This window comes from Rana temporaria, chromosome 9, assembly GCF_905171775.1.
Source record: "Rana temporaria chromosome 9, aRanTem1.1, whole genome shotgun sequence".
Classification (NCBI taxonomy): domain Eukaryota; kingdom Metazoa; phylum Chordata; class Amphibia; order Anura; family Ranidae; genus Rana; species Rana temporaria.
Window position 1 is genome coordinate 113471671 of NC_053497.1, and position 18851 is coordinate 113490521.

Consider the following 18851-nt stretch of genomic DNA (forward strand, 5'->3'; position numbering starts at 1 on the left):
AGGTCCGGGGCTTAAGTGGTTAAATGCCAAATCCACTTTAACTGTTGAGATAAGATATCAGCAACAAAAAGTGCATTGCTTTCAGCTGACATATTTGGGGAAATTTACTAAAACTGGTGCTCTCAGAATCTGGTGCAACTGTACATGGTAGCCAATCGACTTAAAACTTCAGCTTGTTCAATTAAGCTTTGGCAATAAATCCTGGAAGCTGATTGGTTTCTATGCAGACCTAAACCAGATTTTGCACTCTCCAGCTTTAGTAAATAAATCCCACTGACTTGCATTGTGAGAAGGAGCAGCAGAGCACAACCATTTTGTGGCACTGCACAGCAAGAAACCAGCCTGCATACATATTGAGCAAATATGGCTGCCATTACATATACAAGTTGAACTTGTTAAAGTAAAAATATTACCTCTTATTATTATTATTTTACGCCAAGCTGACATGTAAAGAAACATTGATAAGCATAGATAGTAGATTATCCCCTTTATTCTGCCAGTGCACAGTAGACAAAATGCTAAAAATCTTATTGGTTATTACAGTTGATTGAAGTGATTTCCTGACTCTTTTCAGACCATTATTAAAGATTCAACCAATGGAAACCTGGCATTAAATAAATATGAAGGCTGACGGACAATTAGTTTTGTGGCTTTCTTGACAACCAGTTGCCTTCAATACTTTGAGTCACTTCCCCCTTGCAAGTATGTGGACCAGGAGGTCTGACTTTACTGGCTACATGCTTGCTCCAGATAAATGATTGAGAAGTTATAGAATCCAGAGATGGCTAGGAAACCAGCATTGTGGGAAGGAGGTCAGCTCCTTTTCATCATGAGCGGTCTCATGGTTGTAAATGCCCAACCCCATATGAGCGTATAGAAGTAGTCTTTTTGGAGAACCACTTTAAAACTCTCCCCATAAACTCCATTCCCAACTTGAAGAGACTACCGCAGTTGTCCCATTTTTGACAATGCTTGAAATAGCTTGTAAAACATCTTTGAAAAAAGACAAAGGCTAACACACAAGCCCGCTTTCCAGGTAAGGATCTCCTTTAATTTTGATGACCCCCAACTGTTGTCGTGTAGAGTTTCTGACCTCAAAGGTGTCTGGAATTGGTTTGGATTTGTAGAGATGATGTAGTAGCTCAATGGCTATGTCCAAAGGCTCTTCTAATACAGTTGACTGCTCACCTGAAGCCTGAAGCTTTATCTCCATTACATAAAGATTTCCTGTCACCAGGCTTGGAGGACCCAAAATAACTCCATGGAAAATGTTCCCCTTTGTCCGAGTTATGACTGCTACAGAGAAGGCTTTTGGAATTCTGGCGAAGTGGTGATTCCTGATGGCTTCAGGAGGCTTGTGTTCCCCAACCTGTTTGATGAAAGGTTGAATTTGATTTGAAAGAATTGCCATGATGTTGATGGAAAAGCACTCCAGTGTCTGGGTAGCATCTTCAGCTGCTGCTAATACTATTGTTCCCTCATCCCAATTTTTGACTAATCTTCCCACCATCAGCTGAGTCAACAGTGGCTGTCTGTAGAGCAGAGGGTGGAATTGGACAGCTCTGCCATTAACATCGGAGAGTTTTTTTATGGTGATATAACCGGTGTTTCGCTGGAACAAAACTGAAAGGACAGAAATAAAAATGAGAAACAGAACCACAGCCAAGCTGACGGATGGGAAGAAGTCGGAGTTTTCTGCCCTCATCACATCTTCTGAAGTAGGACCAGAGTGTCTGGTATGACCTACAATTCTACGAGAGGGGATACAAATAAACTGGCGGCTCTGTGCCATCTTGCCTGGGTCTGAAGAAAGGAAAAACAAAATAAAAACACAGGTTTATATAAAGTTCTGTGTGAATATATTGTGTGACAGAAAGGCAGTTGGCATTTACTGTACACAATAGAGCATAGACAGTCGTTGTAATGTTTACATCTCTTTTGAAAGCTTCTTGTCTATTCAGATTTGATTAATGTTACAATCAAACCATACAATCAATTTTAGATTTACCAAAACTATGGTGGTTATTTACGAAAAGGAAAATCCACTTTGCACTACAAGTGCAAACTACACTTGGAAGTGCAGTCGCTGTACATCTGAGGGGGACATGCAAGAAAAATAAAAAACAGCATTTTAGCTTGCACATGATTGGATGATAAAATCAGCAGATATTTCCCTTCTTTCAGATCTACAGCGCCTGCACTTCCAAGTGCACCATGCACTTGTAGTGCAACGTGGATTTGCCTTTTGTAAATAACCCCCTATGTGATGTGAAGACCTAAATTAATCTATCCAATCAATTTGCATTCAATTTATGCACTACATAGAGGATGACAGATCTAAAGGCTATTTTACTATTATGCTGCATACACACGGTCGGAATTTCCGACAACAAATGTTCGATGCAAGCTTGTTGTCGGAAAGTCCAACCGTGTGTAGGCTCCATCGGACATTTGCTGTCAGAATTTCCAACAACAAATGTTTGAGAGCTGGTTCTCAATTTTTCCAACAACAAAAGTTCTTGTCGGAATTTCAGACGTGTGTACACAATTCAATGTACAAAAATTTGACACATGCTCGAAATCAATTAGACGCATGCTCGGAATCATTGAACTTAATTTTTCTCGGCTCGTCGTAGTGTTGTACGTCACCGTGTTCTTGACGTTCGCAATTTCCGACAACATTTGTGTGACCGTGTGTATGCAAGACAAGTTTGAGCAAACATCCATCTGAAAAAAATCCACGGTTTTGATGTTGGAATGTCTGATCGTTTGTACGCGTCTTTACACTGTAACATGTATGGTGAGCTTAAAGCAGATTAGCATTATGTTTAATATCCTTCTAGAAGTTGTTAAGATTAGTACAGAGTCAATAGTGGGGCTGTTTTAATGATGCAATCTTATCCTTACCCTGTGCTTGTTTCCTCTGTGGAGGACCGAAGTAGAATCCTAGCTGCCTTTGCATTAGCAGTAACGTATAGAGATGGATCAGTGGAGAACCTGACTAACAACTGCAGCACAAACTCTTAATGGCCTCGAGGAGAGGCAAATTGATCAACGCTCCACCCTGAGACGCTTCACTGTGCAGCCACTCATACCCTGCAGCCTAAAATGTTCTTCAGAAAGAACTTCAGTCTAATTAAAAACCAGGATATTGATCTAGAATCAAGAGGTGGTAAAAAATGGGAGAGCACTGAAGCCAACTTAAAAAAAAGCAAGTAACCATGTCTGTATTAACAATTATTAAAGTGGAACGACACTGCATCTGAGCACCACAAGCCAGAAACGCCATATAATTCATTTTTAATATTCAAAGCAAACTCTCCCATCCATGTCTCCATGCTTTATTTTGCTGAGAAATCACATTGAACCCCCCCCCCCCCTAGCATTTCCGGCCGTGGCAAACTTGAGTAAGGGCAGATGATTTATGTAGTGTTTAATTCCTGAAATGCATCTGCCCTTAGCTCAGGCATGCAGGCAGGAGAGTGTGCTTAGCTAAGAAAAAAACATCCTCCTCTCCTAAAGACTCCTGGGATCTATCATTTGCCTAGACGTGGAAACCAGGACATAACTATAGAAGTATAAAAATAGTCAATGTTGATTGAGACAGTGAAGTTTTCTTGTAATCTTCCATTACTCACTAAGATACAGATTTAACAAGCTGCAAGAACAATGAAGGAGAGCTAAAAAAAAAACACTTTGTAACATTGGTTGAGAAGCCACAAACATTTTGACACTCCCAAAGACATAAGGCGGTATCGTTTTTTTAGGACCCACTAAAATACCATTTTTTTTACGGTGGAATGTTGACTCAAACTTGTCTTGCATACACACTGTCACACAAATGTTTTCGAAAATTCCGATCGCCAAGAACACGGTCACGTACATTATTACGACGAGCCGAGAAAAATGAAGTTCATGCGTTGTGTTGAATTGATTCCGAGTATGCGTAGGATTTTTGTGCATTGGAATTCCATACAGACGATCAGAATTTGCAACAAGAACTTTTAATGTCGGAAAAACTGAGAACCAGCGGCTTATGACGAGTCATGAAATTTTAAAGAATTTCTCCCGCTCTTTAGGCTTCCTTTGCTGTTCCCAGTTGGGTGCATATCTTTGCACTTTGCCGGAGAGGTATTCTAATATAAGAGACCCTTTTACATTTAAGCAGTCCTGCCTTGCAGGAAAACCAATGAGACATGTATTGTCCCATTTGTACTCAGTCCTGATAATGGCCAATGCCCCACAGAATCTTTCCCTTCTCCAACAATGGGAAAGAGATTTACAAATTACCTTCATGCAAACTTAAAAGGATAGAATCTTAATATTTGCTCACAGGTCCTCAGTGGTGAGCAGATATCAAAAAGGATTTAAAACTCCTTACAAGATGGTGTCAAATGCCATCAATACTACATTGTATGTTTCCCCAGACGTCGTTTGGCGCTGTCAGAAATCGGAGTACCCGGTTTCACATTTTTTTTTGGATTGTCCGAAACTGAAAGACTTCTGGGATATGGTTGAACATACAGTTAAAGAACTAACTGGTGTCTCTCTTGAGAAGAATCCTGCAGAATACTTACTTCATGACACACCCTTATTCAATAAAAGCTACAAAAAAATCATTGTTGAGACACCCCTAACGGCTGCAAAAGCATGTAGACCAGCACTTTGGAAAAGTCCAGTCGCTCCAACTAAATCTCACTGGCTGGCTAAAATTACAGAGATTCAGGAATTGGAGGACCTCGCAATGGCAATGAAAGAACAGAGTGAGAAATACTGTTTAATTCTTAAGATTTTATATCAGGTCTACTAGGGCCAGGGATGGATGCCAAGCGAGAAGGGGAGAGAGACATTTTTGTTTTCCTTTCGTTTTTTTTTTTTATTATTTATTTTTTATTGAATTTTTTTTTTTTTTTGTAGGTTGGTGCTTTACAGGAAAAAGAGTCAGTAAACATAAGCATGTATTTTTATCCCATCAGTATGCTGTATAATGGAGGTATGCACATCTTAAATTTTAACATCTATATAAGTGTGATGTATATAGGCAGTATGTTTACATTTTTTCCTCTTCCCTTTTGATCAAATGGTGTACTGTTATCTGCAAATTTTCAGGTTGATTGGTAACCTTCTGGTTATATTCTAACTTATCTTATATATAAAATAAGGAGTTTGGAGACGGGAAGGAGAAAGGAAGGGAAAGGTACATTTAAAACTAAGAGGGGATCAGGAGGGAAAAAGGAAAAAATTCATTATGTTAGAAGAGGGGTTTTGCGCAAAAACTAAACACTGTCAAAAATAAGTGACAGTGATAAGTGATGATGAGCGTGCAATAATACAAACAACCAGCGTCGGCGCCTGCTGACGTCACTCCAGGTGTACGTCCGTTCAATCCCTACGCGTTACGACACGGTCACGTGTCTTCATCTGGGGACCCAGATGAAGACACGTGACCGTGTCGTAACGCATAGGGATCGGACGGACGTACACCTGGAGTGAAGTAAGCAGGCGCCGAGGACGCCGCTGTTTTTTTGTATTATTGCACGCTATTTTATATTTGATGTAAGCACAGGTTTTTCTTGAATACATTTCCCCCCTGGGTTTACATACTACACCATTGGAGGCTCTTTGTTCTCTCTCTCTCTCTCTCTCCCCCCTCCCTTGGAACGGAGTGTTTATTAGGGATTGATCGAGGAGAAGCACCATTGAAGTGTGACAGGTGGGAAGACACTTTGGCTGCAAGGAGGTGGATGATACAAAGGATATCTTTGATGCTCTATACTCTTGTTTTTGAGGTGAGAGTTCTGGGAGCCCTTTTATGGATATGACCTTCTCTCTTATTGTCATTCATATATACCTGGCTTAGTGGACATTCAGCTGCATCTTTACCCCTGTTTGGCAGCTCGTTACTGTATTTTACCTATGGGACACTTATCACTTCACCCCTATTTTTTATGTATTTTATTTATATATATATATATATATATATATATATATATATATATATATATATATATATATATATATATACACACTTTTGCACATTTTATGATTCATTTGTTTTTTGATTGATCATCACTTATCACCGTCACTTATTTTTGACAGTGTTTAGTTTTTGTGCAAAACCCCTCTTCTAACATTATTCCACTTGTGTACTGTAAACACTACTAGGTTTTGCTGCATTCACATTTTTGTTTGGTTACTTATCATTATTAGCTCATAGCAGCGCGAAGGACACTTTATAATATTATTTATTAGGTTTCCCTTCTTTTTTTTTTTTTCCTTTTCTTCTCTTTCTCCATTTTTTCTCCTGGTGTTCTGGCTAGTAAAACAGCTCTTTTCTACAGGAAAGAGCATTAGAGACACCTTTGGTCAGCAGTAAGGATGGGTGTGTTCGCAATCGCACATGCAGAACCCGCCAGGAAGTCGGCATTGCTAATCACACGCAGTAAGACATTTCTCGATCTGTACAGCCGCAGATTGGGAACATGTCTCACTGGCTGTGATTAGCCATGTGCAGTGCCGACTTCCTGGCGGACTCTGCACATGAGGTTGCGAACACGCCCGAGCCCATCCTTAGTCAGCTGTATGGTCAATCCATAGAGTAATATTTTATAAGTATGTGTTTATTTTATTATTCTATTTCCTGCATTGCGGCTGTATTGTATTAAAAATTATAAAGAATATTTATATATATATAAAGAGAAGAAGCCACTTTAGCATGCCCTAAGTGTTCTTTGAGCTACCTTAAAGAATGCCTAACCATAGAAGAATGAAGGCACCCCATGCTACTTTTCATTTTGCAAATGCGGTCATATTTACCCCTTTTCAATATTTGTCTGACTTAACACATATACAGTAGGTCTTACTGAACCTAGCTGGTTAATGTACTAGCCAGACAATAAGCCTATACCTGTATACAGTTGTAAGAAAAAGTATGTGAACCCTTTTGGAATGATATGGATTTCTGCACAAATTGGTCATAAAATGTGATCTGATCTTTATCTAAGTCACAACAATAGACAAGAACAGTCTGCTTAAACTAATAACACACAAAGAATTAAATGTTACCATGTTTTTATTGAACACCCCATGTAAACATTCACAGCGCATGTGGAAAAAGTATGTGAACCCCTAGACTAATGACATCTCCAAGAGCTAATTGGAGTGAGGTGTCAGCCAACTGGAGTCCAATCAATGAGATGAGATTGGAGGTGTTGGTTACAGCCGCCCTGCCCTATAAAAAACACACACACCAGTTCTTGGTTTGCTTTTCACAAGAAGCATTGCCTGATGTGAATGATGCCTCAAACAAAAGAGCTCTCGGAAGACCTACAATTAAGAATTGTTGACTTGCATAAAGCTGGAAAGGGTTATAAAAGTATCTCCAAAAGCCTTACTGTTCATCAGTCCATCGTAAGACAAATTGTCTATAAATGGAGAAAGTTTAGCACTGCTGCTACTCTCCCTAGGAGTAGCCATCCTGTAAAGATGACTGCAAGAGCACAGCGCAGACTGCTCAATGAGGTGAAGAAGAATGCCAAAGTGTCAGCTAAAGGCTTACAAAAGTCTCTGGCATATGCTAACATCCCTGTTAGCGAATCTATGATGCGTAAAACACCTGGATGTTCCACAGCAGTACTGGAAAAATATTCTGTGGACAGATGAAACCAAAGTTGAGTTTGGAAGAAACACACAACACTATGTTTTTACCTCTATATTTGAGCACCAGTCGCTGGATGTGTTTATGTACCCTTTTTTTTTAGGTCATACAACGCTGTATATACAGTACCTTTTGGTAAGAGCAATTACAACAGGGGTGTATTTAGACCCCAAATTATCTTCACGAGTGGTGGTTCTGGTGGAAGAGGATGAGCATTTCAAACCGTTGAGATCTCTTTTGCTTTTCTTTGAACACGGACTCTTGTCTCTACTGTTTCTTACCTGTTAATGAAATGCACTTTTTCAGATAAATAAATACTATATTATAAAATATATATAGATATATGTTATATGTTTGATATGTAATGTGTTGTTAATGCATTGTATGTTGTATTGCTATCCCAAGAATATTGCTGAACTGAAACAGTTCTGTAAATAGGAATGGTCAAGAATTACTCCTGATTGTTGTGCACATCTGATCTGCAACTACAGGAAACATTTGTTGAAGTTATTGCTGCCAAAAGAGGTTCAACCAGTTATCCAAGGATTCACATACTTTTTCCACCTGCACTGTAAATGTATACATGGTGTGTAAAAAAACAAAACATTGTAATATTTAATTCTTTGTGTGTTATTAGTTTAAGCAGACTGTGATTGTCTATTGTTGTGACTTAGATGAAGATCAGATCACATTTTATGACCAATTTGTGCAGAAATCCATATCATTCTTGCAACTGTATATAAAAGAAGAATGGCAACAGTAGGCCCAATGTTTATACCAGGAAAGGTTTACTTTACTGTTATGAAAGTTGAAAGCCCCAATACCATCAAATAAAGGCCTGTACACATGATAAGAAAATCAGAAGTAAAATTTTGCACAGCGAATGATCGGCTGATTATCTGATCGTTAGTACAGTAAAACCTTGGTTTGCGAGCATAATTCGTTCCAGAAACATGCTTGTAATCCAAAGCACTTGTATATCAAGGCATTTTTTTACAGGGTATAAATGAGAAGAGTCTAAGTGTAGCAATAAGTTGCTAAATGCTGTACCTTCATTAAATGTAACCATATTGCTACACTTAAAGGCTCCTCTCTTCTTTTTTATACTCAGTTGTGACATGACACTACTCTTATATCAAGACATCGCTTGTATATCAAGGTAAAATTTATTAAAACATTTTGCTTGTCTTGCAAAACGCTCTCAAACCAAGTTACTCTCAAACCAAGGTTTTACTGTATAGTGCTTTTGATAGTCGATTCCGACTTTTTGTACAAAACCCAACAGTGCATGCTATAAAATTCTTATCGTACGTCAATATAACACCCGAAAACAAAATCGTAAGTGCAAGACTATGCATGCTCGGAAACGAAGGAACACATTAGCAAACAATGCAACAAATTACATCACTTCCGAAGTTGTATTGTGTCATATGAGAATTTTCGTAAGTTAAGTAACCTCTTCACTTTCACGTTTGATATGAGACTTGCATGCAACAAAAAACGGACGAATATTCGTCTGATAATCTGATCGTGTGTACAAGTCTTTAGTCTATGAGGGTGTCGGATACCAGGAAGATGCCAGTTGCATAGCAGCTACTTTTAAATTCTAATAATCAAAGTGTGTCAGTGTTAAAGGCTACATTCATGTGGCTGCCAGCAAGAATCAGTGAATTTCAGTGGCCAGCGCCACTGCAATTTTACATGTAGGTGCATATCTGCAAATTATTATTTTTGCACATATACCTGACCTGACCGTGCTCCATGAAACTATAAACAGTTTGTTTATTTGTCCCTAAAATTATCACATGGTAAGCTAGCCAGTTATAATTTTTTCACAGTCTTGATGTAAAGTGCCGGTGGTAGCAAGTGATTGCATTTGCCCAAACAATTGGCATATGCCTGCAAAATATTAGGTTAGAAAAGCAGGATTAGAGGTCCAACTTGAACTTGATAGCTTCTACACCTTATTTGTAAAATATGTTTATCCTGGTGCTGGGAACTCACATCTTTGCAGAGCTGGATTAGGCACAGTTAACTTGAGCCTAGAGGCAGCAGAGACAAAGAAAGGGCTTTAGCTTGTATAATTATTGGACACATATTTATCCCCACGAAAAATAGAAATACATTTATCTCTTAGAAGCCAATTTATAAACCCTCACATCATCCTAAAACAGGTTAGGAGCAGTCAAATAGGAAAACTGATAAGTCTAGCGCAGGGGGTTTGCACTAGAAGTAATGGGAATCTCTTTATGCGTTTCTTGAGATGTACCGGTAGATGTTTGCTCCTGGTTGGTTACTATGAGGCACTATACAGTAGACAGTTCTCTCTCAACGAACTGTATGCATTTCCCCCACAGCTACAAATCAGATTGAGATCAGCACTCAAAATTGATAGGATCTAAAATGATTATTCCAATTGCTGAGGTGGCCATAGACAAACAGATATGACTCACCAGATTTTGGACATGATGCACAGCACCCCGTGGCTTTTCTATTGAGAAATGGGAACCAGTGGTTGAATAGAGTTTCACTTCTGTAACACTGAGAAGTATAGATGGGCCCCTGATGATGGAGATCTAAAGCAGGCTTCAGTCAGTCTGTGTGGCAGGTGCTCAAGTCACAGTAGCCTGGAACGACAACCGATTTATTTATCAGGTTACATTGTCAGCAACAGGCAGGAATGTGGATCAATAGAATACCAGTCGCTTGTTGGAACTGGCTTTCTATTGGCTTTCACAGCGAGATATTATGTAAAATGCAAGTTCACTTTATAAAGAAGATGAGGAAGAAGGTGTTAACCCTGTATGTGCTGCTACAGAAGAGGCACAGACAACGCCCCCCCCCCCCACCCCCATTCTATGGCTATATAGATAACATATTGCATTTCCTGTAGACTTCACTGAGAACATCTCTGTGCTGAGTTCCCAGGTCTACACACCTGCTATGCCTATTATGAGGGGATCTCACCTTTCTTGCTGGATTACTTCATGTATATTATAGAGAATACCGTAGGACAGTGGTTCTCAACCTTCTAGTGCCGTGACCCCTTGATAAAATTTCCCAAGTTGTGGGGACCCCTAACAGGAAAATTATTTTCATAGCGTGGGTTGAAAGCACCCAAGGCAAGACAAGTAATTTGCGCCCCTAACCCTGAGTGCTTTCCACTCGTACAGTATTAAAACCCCTTATAGTACATTTTAGGATGTACCACTCTTTCTTTGTTTAACTTTCTTTCCCTTTCTCTCTCTATCCTAATTCCTTGTTTTTTCCCCCATCCTTCCCTCTAACTGTCTTTCTTGCTCTCTTTTTTTCCTTTCTCCCCCTTTTTCTTTGTTCCTCCCCCTCTTATCATCTCCCTTCTTGGGAGAACAGTGCAGGCTTCAGGAACAGCCCAGGATTTGGTGACCCCTGGCAAATCATCATTTGACCCCCGAGGGGGTCCCGACCCCCAGGTTGAGAACCACTGCCGTAGGAGAAGAAAGATTACCCCTAAAGCTGAAATATGAATTTTCAGTGGTTTGACTCTTTGATGAGACAGATGAATACCTGTGGACAGCACTTGGATTCTGGGTTCAACTGTCACTTCAAATAAGCTCGGAGGATGCCAGGGGATCATCTCTAAGGGAACTATTCAGAATTTGTATGCTCCTGGTGTGTTTCTCTGGTTTTCTTTTACAACAACCAAAAAGCCACACTGGTAGGTAAATTAGCCTACACTCAGTCACCCATGTACGTGTGTATAACTGGGGCATTAGATTGTGAGCTTCAGGATTCATGCACACTGGCTGAAAGAATGCTGCTTCTACAGGAGTTTTGCATTTAGCCTGTAGTAGTAACTCAATGTTATCCCATGGGGTTGATTTACTTTGCACTACAAGTGCACTTGGAAGTATAGTCTATGTAGATCTGAGGGGGAAGATCTGAGATGAGGAGAAGCTCTGCTGATTTTATCATCCAATCTTGTACAGTACAAGCAAAAATGCTGTTTTTTTTTTTCCTTGCATGTCCCTCTCAGATCTACAGTGACTGCACTTGTAGTGCAAAGTGGCTTTGACTTTATTAAATAAACCCCTATGTGTCCATGCACATTAGGATGTTTAGAGGCATATTTTAAGCTCAGAGTTTAAAGGCAGGAAAAAAAAATGGATAAATAGAGGGCGCTAGACTACAGGTGATAAACCAAATAAATCCCCTATAATCGTGAACATAAAAATACAATAATCAATCATACGAAGTGAACTAATTATGAAAAATAATAAATAGTGTCTCTGTGTCATAGATATTCTCTATGACATAAAGTCCCAATATAAAAGTGCAATAAGTAGGTAATTTGCTCTTCTTATTTGCTGTGATCTTGATTAAGTGAAAAAAGTGCCACCACCACACCTGAATCTTCTTTACACCCAAAATGTGCTGAAGAAAATGGATGCGCTTACCAGAATGGTTTTACTACTTTAAAGCGGATGTTCCGCCAAAAAAAAATATTAAAAGCCAGCAGCTACAAATACTGCAGCTGCTGACTTTTAATATAAGGACACTTACCTGTCCTGGAGTCCAGCGCCGTCCACAGCAGATGACCAGTCGATCGCTCGTCACCCTTCTGCTCCCCCCTCCATCCACGCTGAGGGAACCAGGAAGTGAAGCGCTGCGGCTTCACTGCCCGGTTCCCTACGGCGCATGCGCGAGTCGCGCCGCGCCCGCTGATTGGCTCCCGCTGTGTGCTGGGAGCCGAGTGTTCCCAGCACACAACGGGGGGGGCGACGGGATGTGACGCAATGCCGGTCTTTTGCCCGGCATTGAATGCCGGGCCGGAAGTGGGTTCAAATACCTGTCTTTAGACAGGTATCTGCACCCCCCTCGCCCCTGAAAGGTGTCAAATGTGACACCGGAGGGGGGGAGGGTTCCGATCAGCGGGACTTCACTTTAGGGTGGAGAACCGCTTTAATGAAAAACATAGTCAAAAAGGCTTGAGCAGGATTGTGCCTGCACACTTGTTGACAGGATAATAGATGTGTAGCCTCGTCCCCGGCGTTCCAAATAGGGATATGTGAAAAAAAACAGGGGAAAGCCAATAGCGTAATATTGCTTTTATTTAAAACTTTAAAAACATAAGGAAAAGCCAAATGGCCTCTTACTGTAAAAGTGCCTCCCGACACTGGGGCTGCAGACACTTCACCGCCAATATGCGGTATGTAGTGGGTCGTCTGGGATCGTCGCCACCTCCGTAGCGAACACACAGGTTTTATTTGGTTTCTCACCTGTAGTCTAGCGCCCTCTATTTATCCATTCAACCATTGCAATCATCATTGTATATGAGGAGCAGCTTTTTTAATTTTACTCAATTTATTTCTAGTGCTGAATTACACTATTCCTAGGGAAAAAAAAAATGATTGGAGCTTTTTGGCAGAAAAAACGCTAAACACTCCTGAGCTCTCCTAAACTCCTGTACAAAAACGCTTTATATCAGCGGGAGTTTATTTTTCTGACTGGTGATTTTTTTAAGCCCAGTGTGCATGGAGCCTCATTGTGCAACTGATGTACACAGTTAAACGTTCTTTGAAAAGACCTCTATAAAAAAATGCCTCTGCTGTGTTAAATGAGATAAAGATCAACCAATAGGAATTTATTTTCCAGGTGAAGCTTGCTTGATTCATGTTGTTGCAGACCATTGCTCTCAGTTGACTCTTTTCACCTAATATAAAAGTCTTATCTGATATAATGTAGATTAGTATAATTAAAGCCAGTAAGTCAGAAGGCCTGGGCACCAGGCCAGCATGCAGTTTATCATTTACAGTATGTTAATTGCTTCTGGAATAATCATGGGTAAATTCAAATACCTTTGCCAAGGGTGGGCTTGTTCTTTGTAAGTTTAACTCTTGTGTTTTACTCAGACTCAAATCCTTTTTCTTTTTCACAGGCTAGATTTCACTGATTTAAAACTGGCCATACATGGATTAAAATCCATTTGGTTCAGCAGGGACTGCCGAATATCAATTCATGTATCGGCAAGGAGGTTGTACAGAAGTCTATTCACCAGTTGACCTCTGTACAACCTCCCTATTGGATTTTCCCTGCCATGCTGGTCAGTGTATTCTGAGGGTGAGGAAGTCTCCCCACTGTCAAAATACAATAGTTCTGCGGAGTGATTTCCCCATCCATCTCAAATGTGTAGATTGAGGAATTGGGTTAGTCTCTGACTCATGTATGGACTGCCTTAAACTGGTCTTTTTTATGCAATTTGGGATAGGGCAGTGAAAGAATAAAATCCATGTTTTTAATACAGATTGTGTTCCCACTGGGGAGATTTCTCTTGACATTTCCGCTAACAGGAAGTTAGCGGAAATGATCTCCAAAGTTAGCGGAAATCCTTTCTTAGACAGTTGTCCCATCTGTTCCCCCTCACCTCCTGTTTCTGTAACAACTGTACATTTTTTGGACTTACCATCACTTTTTTTCCTGGTAATAATGAGCAAATAGTGAGTGTGAATCTTCCAAGCAGACACAACTGATGTTCTAACCCTTTACGACTCCATCTATAGCAAAAAAAAAAAAAAGGGAGGTTAAAATTGGCTGATGTGTGATTAATCTTCTGCTCAAGGCCGTCCCGCTAACTAAATCAGTGTGGCTGCATCTATCCTCCTCTTCTGAAGAGTCCTGGATCTGAGCCTGTTGAAAAGCAATGTTCTTTGGTTCCAGCCCTGACCTCTCTCTGAGCCCACTCACAAAATTCTTACCAATGCGTGTATTAGAAGGCAAATATACAGAACAGGATCCTGGGAGTCTAGTGAATCAATGGATCTTGGCACTACATTATTTTTTTTTTTTTCACACATCTCTTATTTCTTCAGCAGTTGCAAACAGGGATAAACAAACTGTTGGCATCCAGTCTTTATGATCATACAACAGTTGAAGTAGAGGTTAGCAACTACAAAGGGCTGCCATTAAGATAAACTAGTGTATAGTCAATCAAAATCCTGCCACGTCTTGCCGGGTGCGGCTTTTGGGGTAACATATCTAAAGGTAAAAAAAAATCACATTTAATTGGTGTAAAAAATGTTTTATTCTATTCGGAAAGGCGCAGCTTCTGTGTCTTCTTTGTCACATATACCTTTGCATCTGAGGTCTGACAGTAACTATATTGCCAACTGCCTCCCAGCTCATGAGCGTGCAAAAGAGCATCAGATTTTTTTTTTTTTTTTATGTGACTTTCAACGAGCTTGCTGTATCATATTTCCATCCCTGCATTTCATACATATTTTAGTAAGTTTGCCCTCTAGTGGCCTTCTGGTAAACAGTCATGTGTTGTGTCCCCCTGACGAAAGACTGCACAGACAGGGATGAGCATCGTAGAAAGCTTGGGGTCTATTTACTAAAATAGCAGTCTGTACACTTAAGCCTAGTACACACGGGCTGAATTACGGTGGCATCGGCCCGTTCAATAGAAGGAAAAAAGGGTAAGTGAGGGTAGTGGCGCTGCCTAACCGGGACACAATAGCTACGGGGATCAGCAAAAGGGTTTAACCGTGCTGTGTCCTAAGCTTAAGTGATAATCCCTCACCATCCGTGTGAATAGATACCAAGGACCAAATGTGCACCTGTATAACTAAATACTGGGGTGCCTAAATGTCTATTGAGTATTATTCATAAAGAGTGAGATCTCTGGCCATACCTCCTTATGAGAATATGGTGAATAAATAGAATAAAAATAAAATAAAATAAATACGACAGCCAAAGCTGCTGACTAGTGCCTCAAGTGGTTGAAACAATATATAAGTTATGGTCATATATATGTGCACATGTATCAAGTAAGTATATAAAGCAAAGATATATCAAAAAATGTCTATAAAAAACAGGAAATGTGTGAACAAAGTAAACAATAATAAGTGAAAGTCCAATCACAGGTGTATATAAAGTCCCATAAATGACACTTTTGGGATTCCTTTCGTCAATATCCAAAAGCCAGTGAAAAAGTCTCACAATGCAAATTAATAGTGAAACACAGCAAGTGATCTTGAGGTGAATACAGGTGCTCTTGAAGTGTTAGGGGTGCTCCCCCACATGGGTCCCCACTCACCAGATCCAATCACCCCTCCTATAGTGCGTATAGGATAAAACTCCTGGATCTCCACTCCTCTGTTCCTCCACTTGCCATCGGCCGGTTCAGTAGACACCGGTCAACATTCGGCCTGTATGTACAGCCGGCTTCTGTCGAAAGGTCATGACCAAAAAATGTCTGCAGACCGGCACTCTGTCAGCCAATGACAGAGTGCTGACCGAAGTGTTCTGGCTGATTGTTATTACAGCGGCTCTGACCTACTGGGTTGAATGAAAAAAAAAAGCTAGTAGTGTGTATGAGGCTTTAGCCCGCTGCAGGGGTGTCGTCTCAATGTCCATTTGTGTATAGAGAAAATTCCTAGGTTTTTACGTTTGCTTGGTTTGTGATGGATATTTGACAAAAAAGAAGCTTGACTGGGTTAATTTTCTACTCTTAAGCCCTGTACACACTGCCCAGATTCTCGTCAGAAAAAAAACGTTGTTTTTCCTGACGAGATTCTTGGCAAGAATCTCTTGCCGGCCGAGTGTATGGACACTCCATTCAAAAGAACCGTCGTTCTTTTGAATGGCACGAACGCGGTGATGTCTTCGACTACGATGAGCATGCGCTCGTCACATTCGATGCCGTCGCCGCCATCTTGCTTCACCCTACCTATGTCTTGAAAGCTACCGCGCATGCGTCAAATAAATTTCGAGCATGCGTGGGTTAACATGGAGAGGCAAGTATACACACGCTCGGGTTTCTCAGCAGGAAAACACTGCCGAGAATCTCACAGCGAGAAAATAGAGAGCAGGTTCTCTATTTTTCTCATCTAGATTCTGGGCAGTTTTCTTGACGAGAAACCTCAAAGCCTCGTACACCCGCACGGTTTACTCGTGTGCGTGTGTACGAGGCTCTAGAGTAAATATCATGAAGGGAGAGAGGAACAGGAAAGCACCATCACTGAGAAGGAATAAATGACTGCATATGCAAAAAGTAAAAGCAGTTCTCATATATTGTATATTCAAAAGGAGAACCCAAGAAAACATTAATCTTGAAGGGTCAGTTCATCTAAAAGTGAAATTTTAGCAACAGATGTAGCCTGGAGGGCCGAGTCAGCCCCTGGCTTCCTAAAGGTCTCAGATACCCCAACAATAAACTCAATCTCCCTTGTCATCTGGATGTCCTGCCTGCATTTGTGTGCTCCAGACCTGCCACATTCTCCATTATATAGCATAAAAAAAAAATCCAGTTGGGAAGGCGAGGACCACAGCAGGGGTGTGCAGAGTTCTTTAGCATCCACCAAGCACTGAAATTTCAGTTCTGGGTGGACTGGCCTTTTAAAGCAAATTCAAGCAAAATCTTTTTTTATTTATTTAATAATTTTAGATTCTCTTGTCAGGTTTTTATTGTAGTCTGAATCCTCATTAGGAAGATTTACCACCACTGTGCTTGTACTAGGGACTGTTGTCAACAAGAATGTTAGGAGAACTCCAAAATAATACGAACATTGAAATGATGTGAAAAATTTGCATGCAGTGGTTAAGGATGAGCTGAAGGCTGTCCGGACATTCGAACATATGCCCCTACATTTGCCTGCTTGCGGGAGCCAAATGTTATGTACAAATGTTTTTTTTTTTTTTTTTTTTTTTTTTTTTTTGCACAAGGTCCCCCTTAAAATTCATACCAGACCTGAATTGCCTGGTATAAATTATGGGGGGGACCACATGATGTTTTTTGTGCATTAACTGCTTCCCGACCGCCCACCGTCGTTTTACGGCGGCAAGTCGGCTCTCCTGCGTGAGAGCCCGTAGTATAACGTCTGCACTCGCGCAGGCCACTAGGGGCGCACACGCCGCCCGCTCGCCCCCGACTCCCGTGCGCGTGCCCGGCGGGCGCGATCGCCGCCGGGCACACGCGATCGCTCGTTACAAAGCGGGGACTGGGAGCTGTGTGTGTAAACACACAGCTCCTGGTCATGTCGGGGAGGAATGTACAATGTATGAACAGAAGATCAGTGATTTCCCCTAGTGAGGCCACCCCCCCCTACAGTTAGAACACACCCAGGGAACATACTTAACCCCTCCCCCGCCCCCTAGTGTTAACCCCTTCACTGCCAGTGGCATTTTTATAGTAATCCAATGCATTTTTATAGCACTGATCGCTATAAAAATGCCAATGGTCCCAAAAATGTGTCAGAAGTGTCCGCCATAATGTCGCAGTACTGAAAAAAACCGCTGATTGCCGCCATTACTAGTAAAAAAAAATATTAATAAAAATGCCATAAAAATACCCCCTATTTTGTAAACGCTATAACTTTTGCGCAAACCAATCAATAAACACTTATTGCGATTTTTTTAAATGAAAAATATGTAGAAGAATACGTATCGGCCTAAACTGAGGAAAAAAACATTTTTTTTCTATATTTTTGGGGGATATTTATTATAGCAAAAAGTAAAAAATATATATTTTTTTTTTCAAAATTGTCGCTCTATTTTTGTTTATAGCGCAAAAACTAAAAACCGCAGAGGTGATCAAATACCACCAAAAGAAAGCTTTATTTGTGGGGAAAAAAGGACGCCAATTTTGTTTGGGAGCCACGTCGCAATTGTCGGTTAAAGCGACGCAGTGCCGAATCGCAAAAAAGTGCTCTGGTCTTTGGGCAGCAATATGGTCCGGGGGTTAAGTGGTTAACATGTATACCAGACCCTCCTCTAGGATAAATGTGTAGCCTAGCCCCCATAGGGGTTGCTGAATGTAGTGTCACCCTGCCAAGCCAGGCATCCATCTCTCAATCCCTCTGAGACACAGAACAGTCCATAGCTTTGTTTTTTTTGTTTTTTGGGAATTATGGAATGCTCAGGAATATTCAGTGCAAACTTGCTTGGGATATATATATATATGACTTGCTGCACACCGTTGCTCCACCAGCACTTCCCTTGCTGCAGACTGTTACTCCTCCAGACTAGCTAGCAGCGCATGAGTAGGCTTGACACTACTTCAACCAGACCTCAATGAACTGCCTTTTGCGGGCAGAGACCTTGGGCCCCTGTGGTGCAGAAATGGTTCAGGTGCTAACTGTCCTCTATTCAGCTACCACTCTGATAGCTCTCTTCAGGACTTGCCAACCAACCTGGCTGCAAAGACCTCTTTCCACAG

At 40.8% G+C, this 18851-nt stretch overlaps 1 protein-coding gene across 4 annotated transcripts in view; it reads right to left on the minus strand.

The window, feature by feature from the left end:
- Positions 1-470: 470 nt before the first annotated feature.
- Positions 471-18851, minus strand: part of LOC120913867 — a 36188-nt gene continuing 17807 nt past the window's right edge. The window contains exons 2-5 of one of the 4 annotated variants that reach the window (XM_040324169.1): positions 14100-14190; positions 10111-10284; positions 7787-7938; positions 471-1803 (exon numbers count right to left, since the gene is read on the minus strand). In XM_040324169.1, the coding sequence (XP_040180103.1) occupies positions 1013-1792 (780 nt within the window). In that variant the 5' untranslated portion in view covers positions 1793-1803; positions 7787-7938; positions 10111-10284; positions 14100-14190 and the 3' untranslated portion in view covers positions 471-1012. Of the gene's footprint in view, positions 1804-2907; positions 3262-7786; positions 7939-10110; positions 10285-14099; positions 14191-18851 lie in introns of those variants that run through there. The other 3 variants (XM_040324171.1, XM_040324170.1, XM_040324168.1) reach the window with 3 other exon arrangements.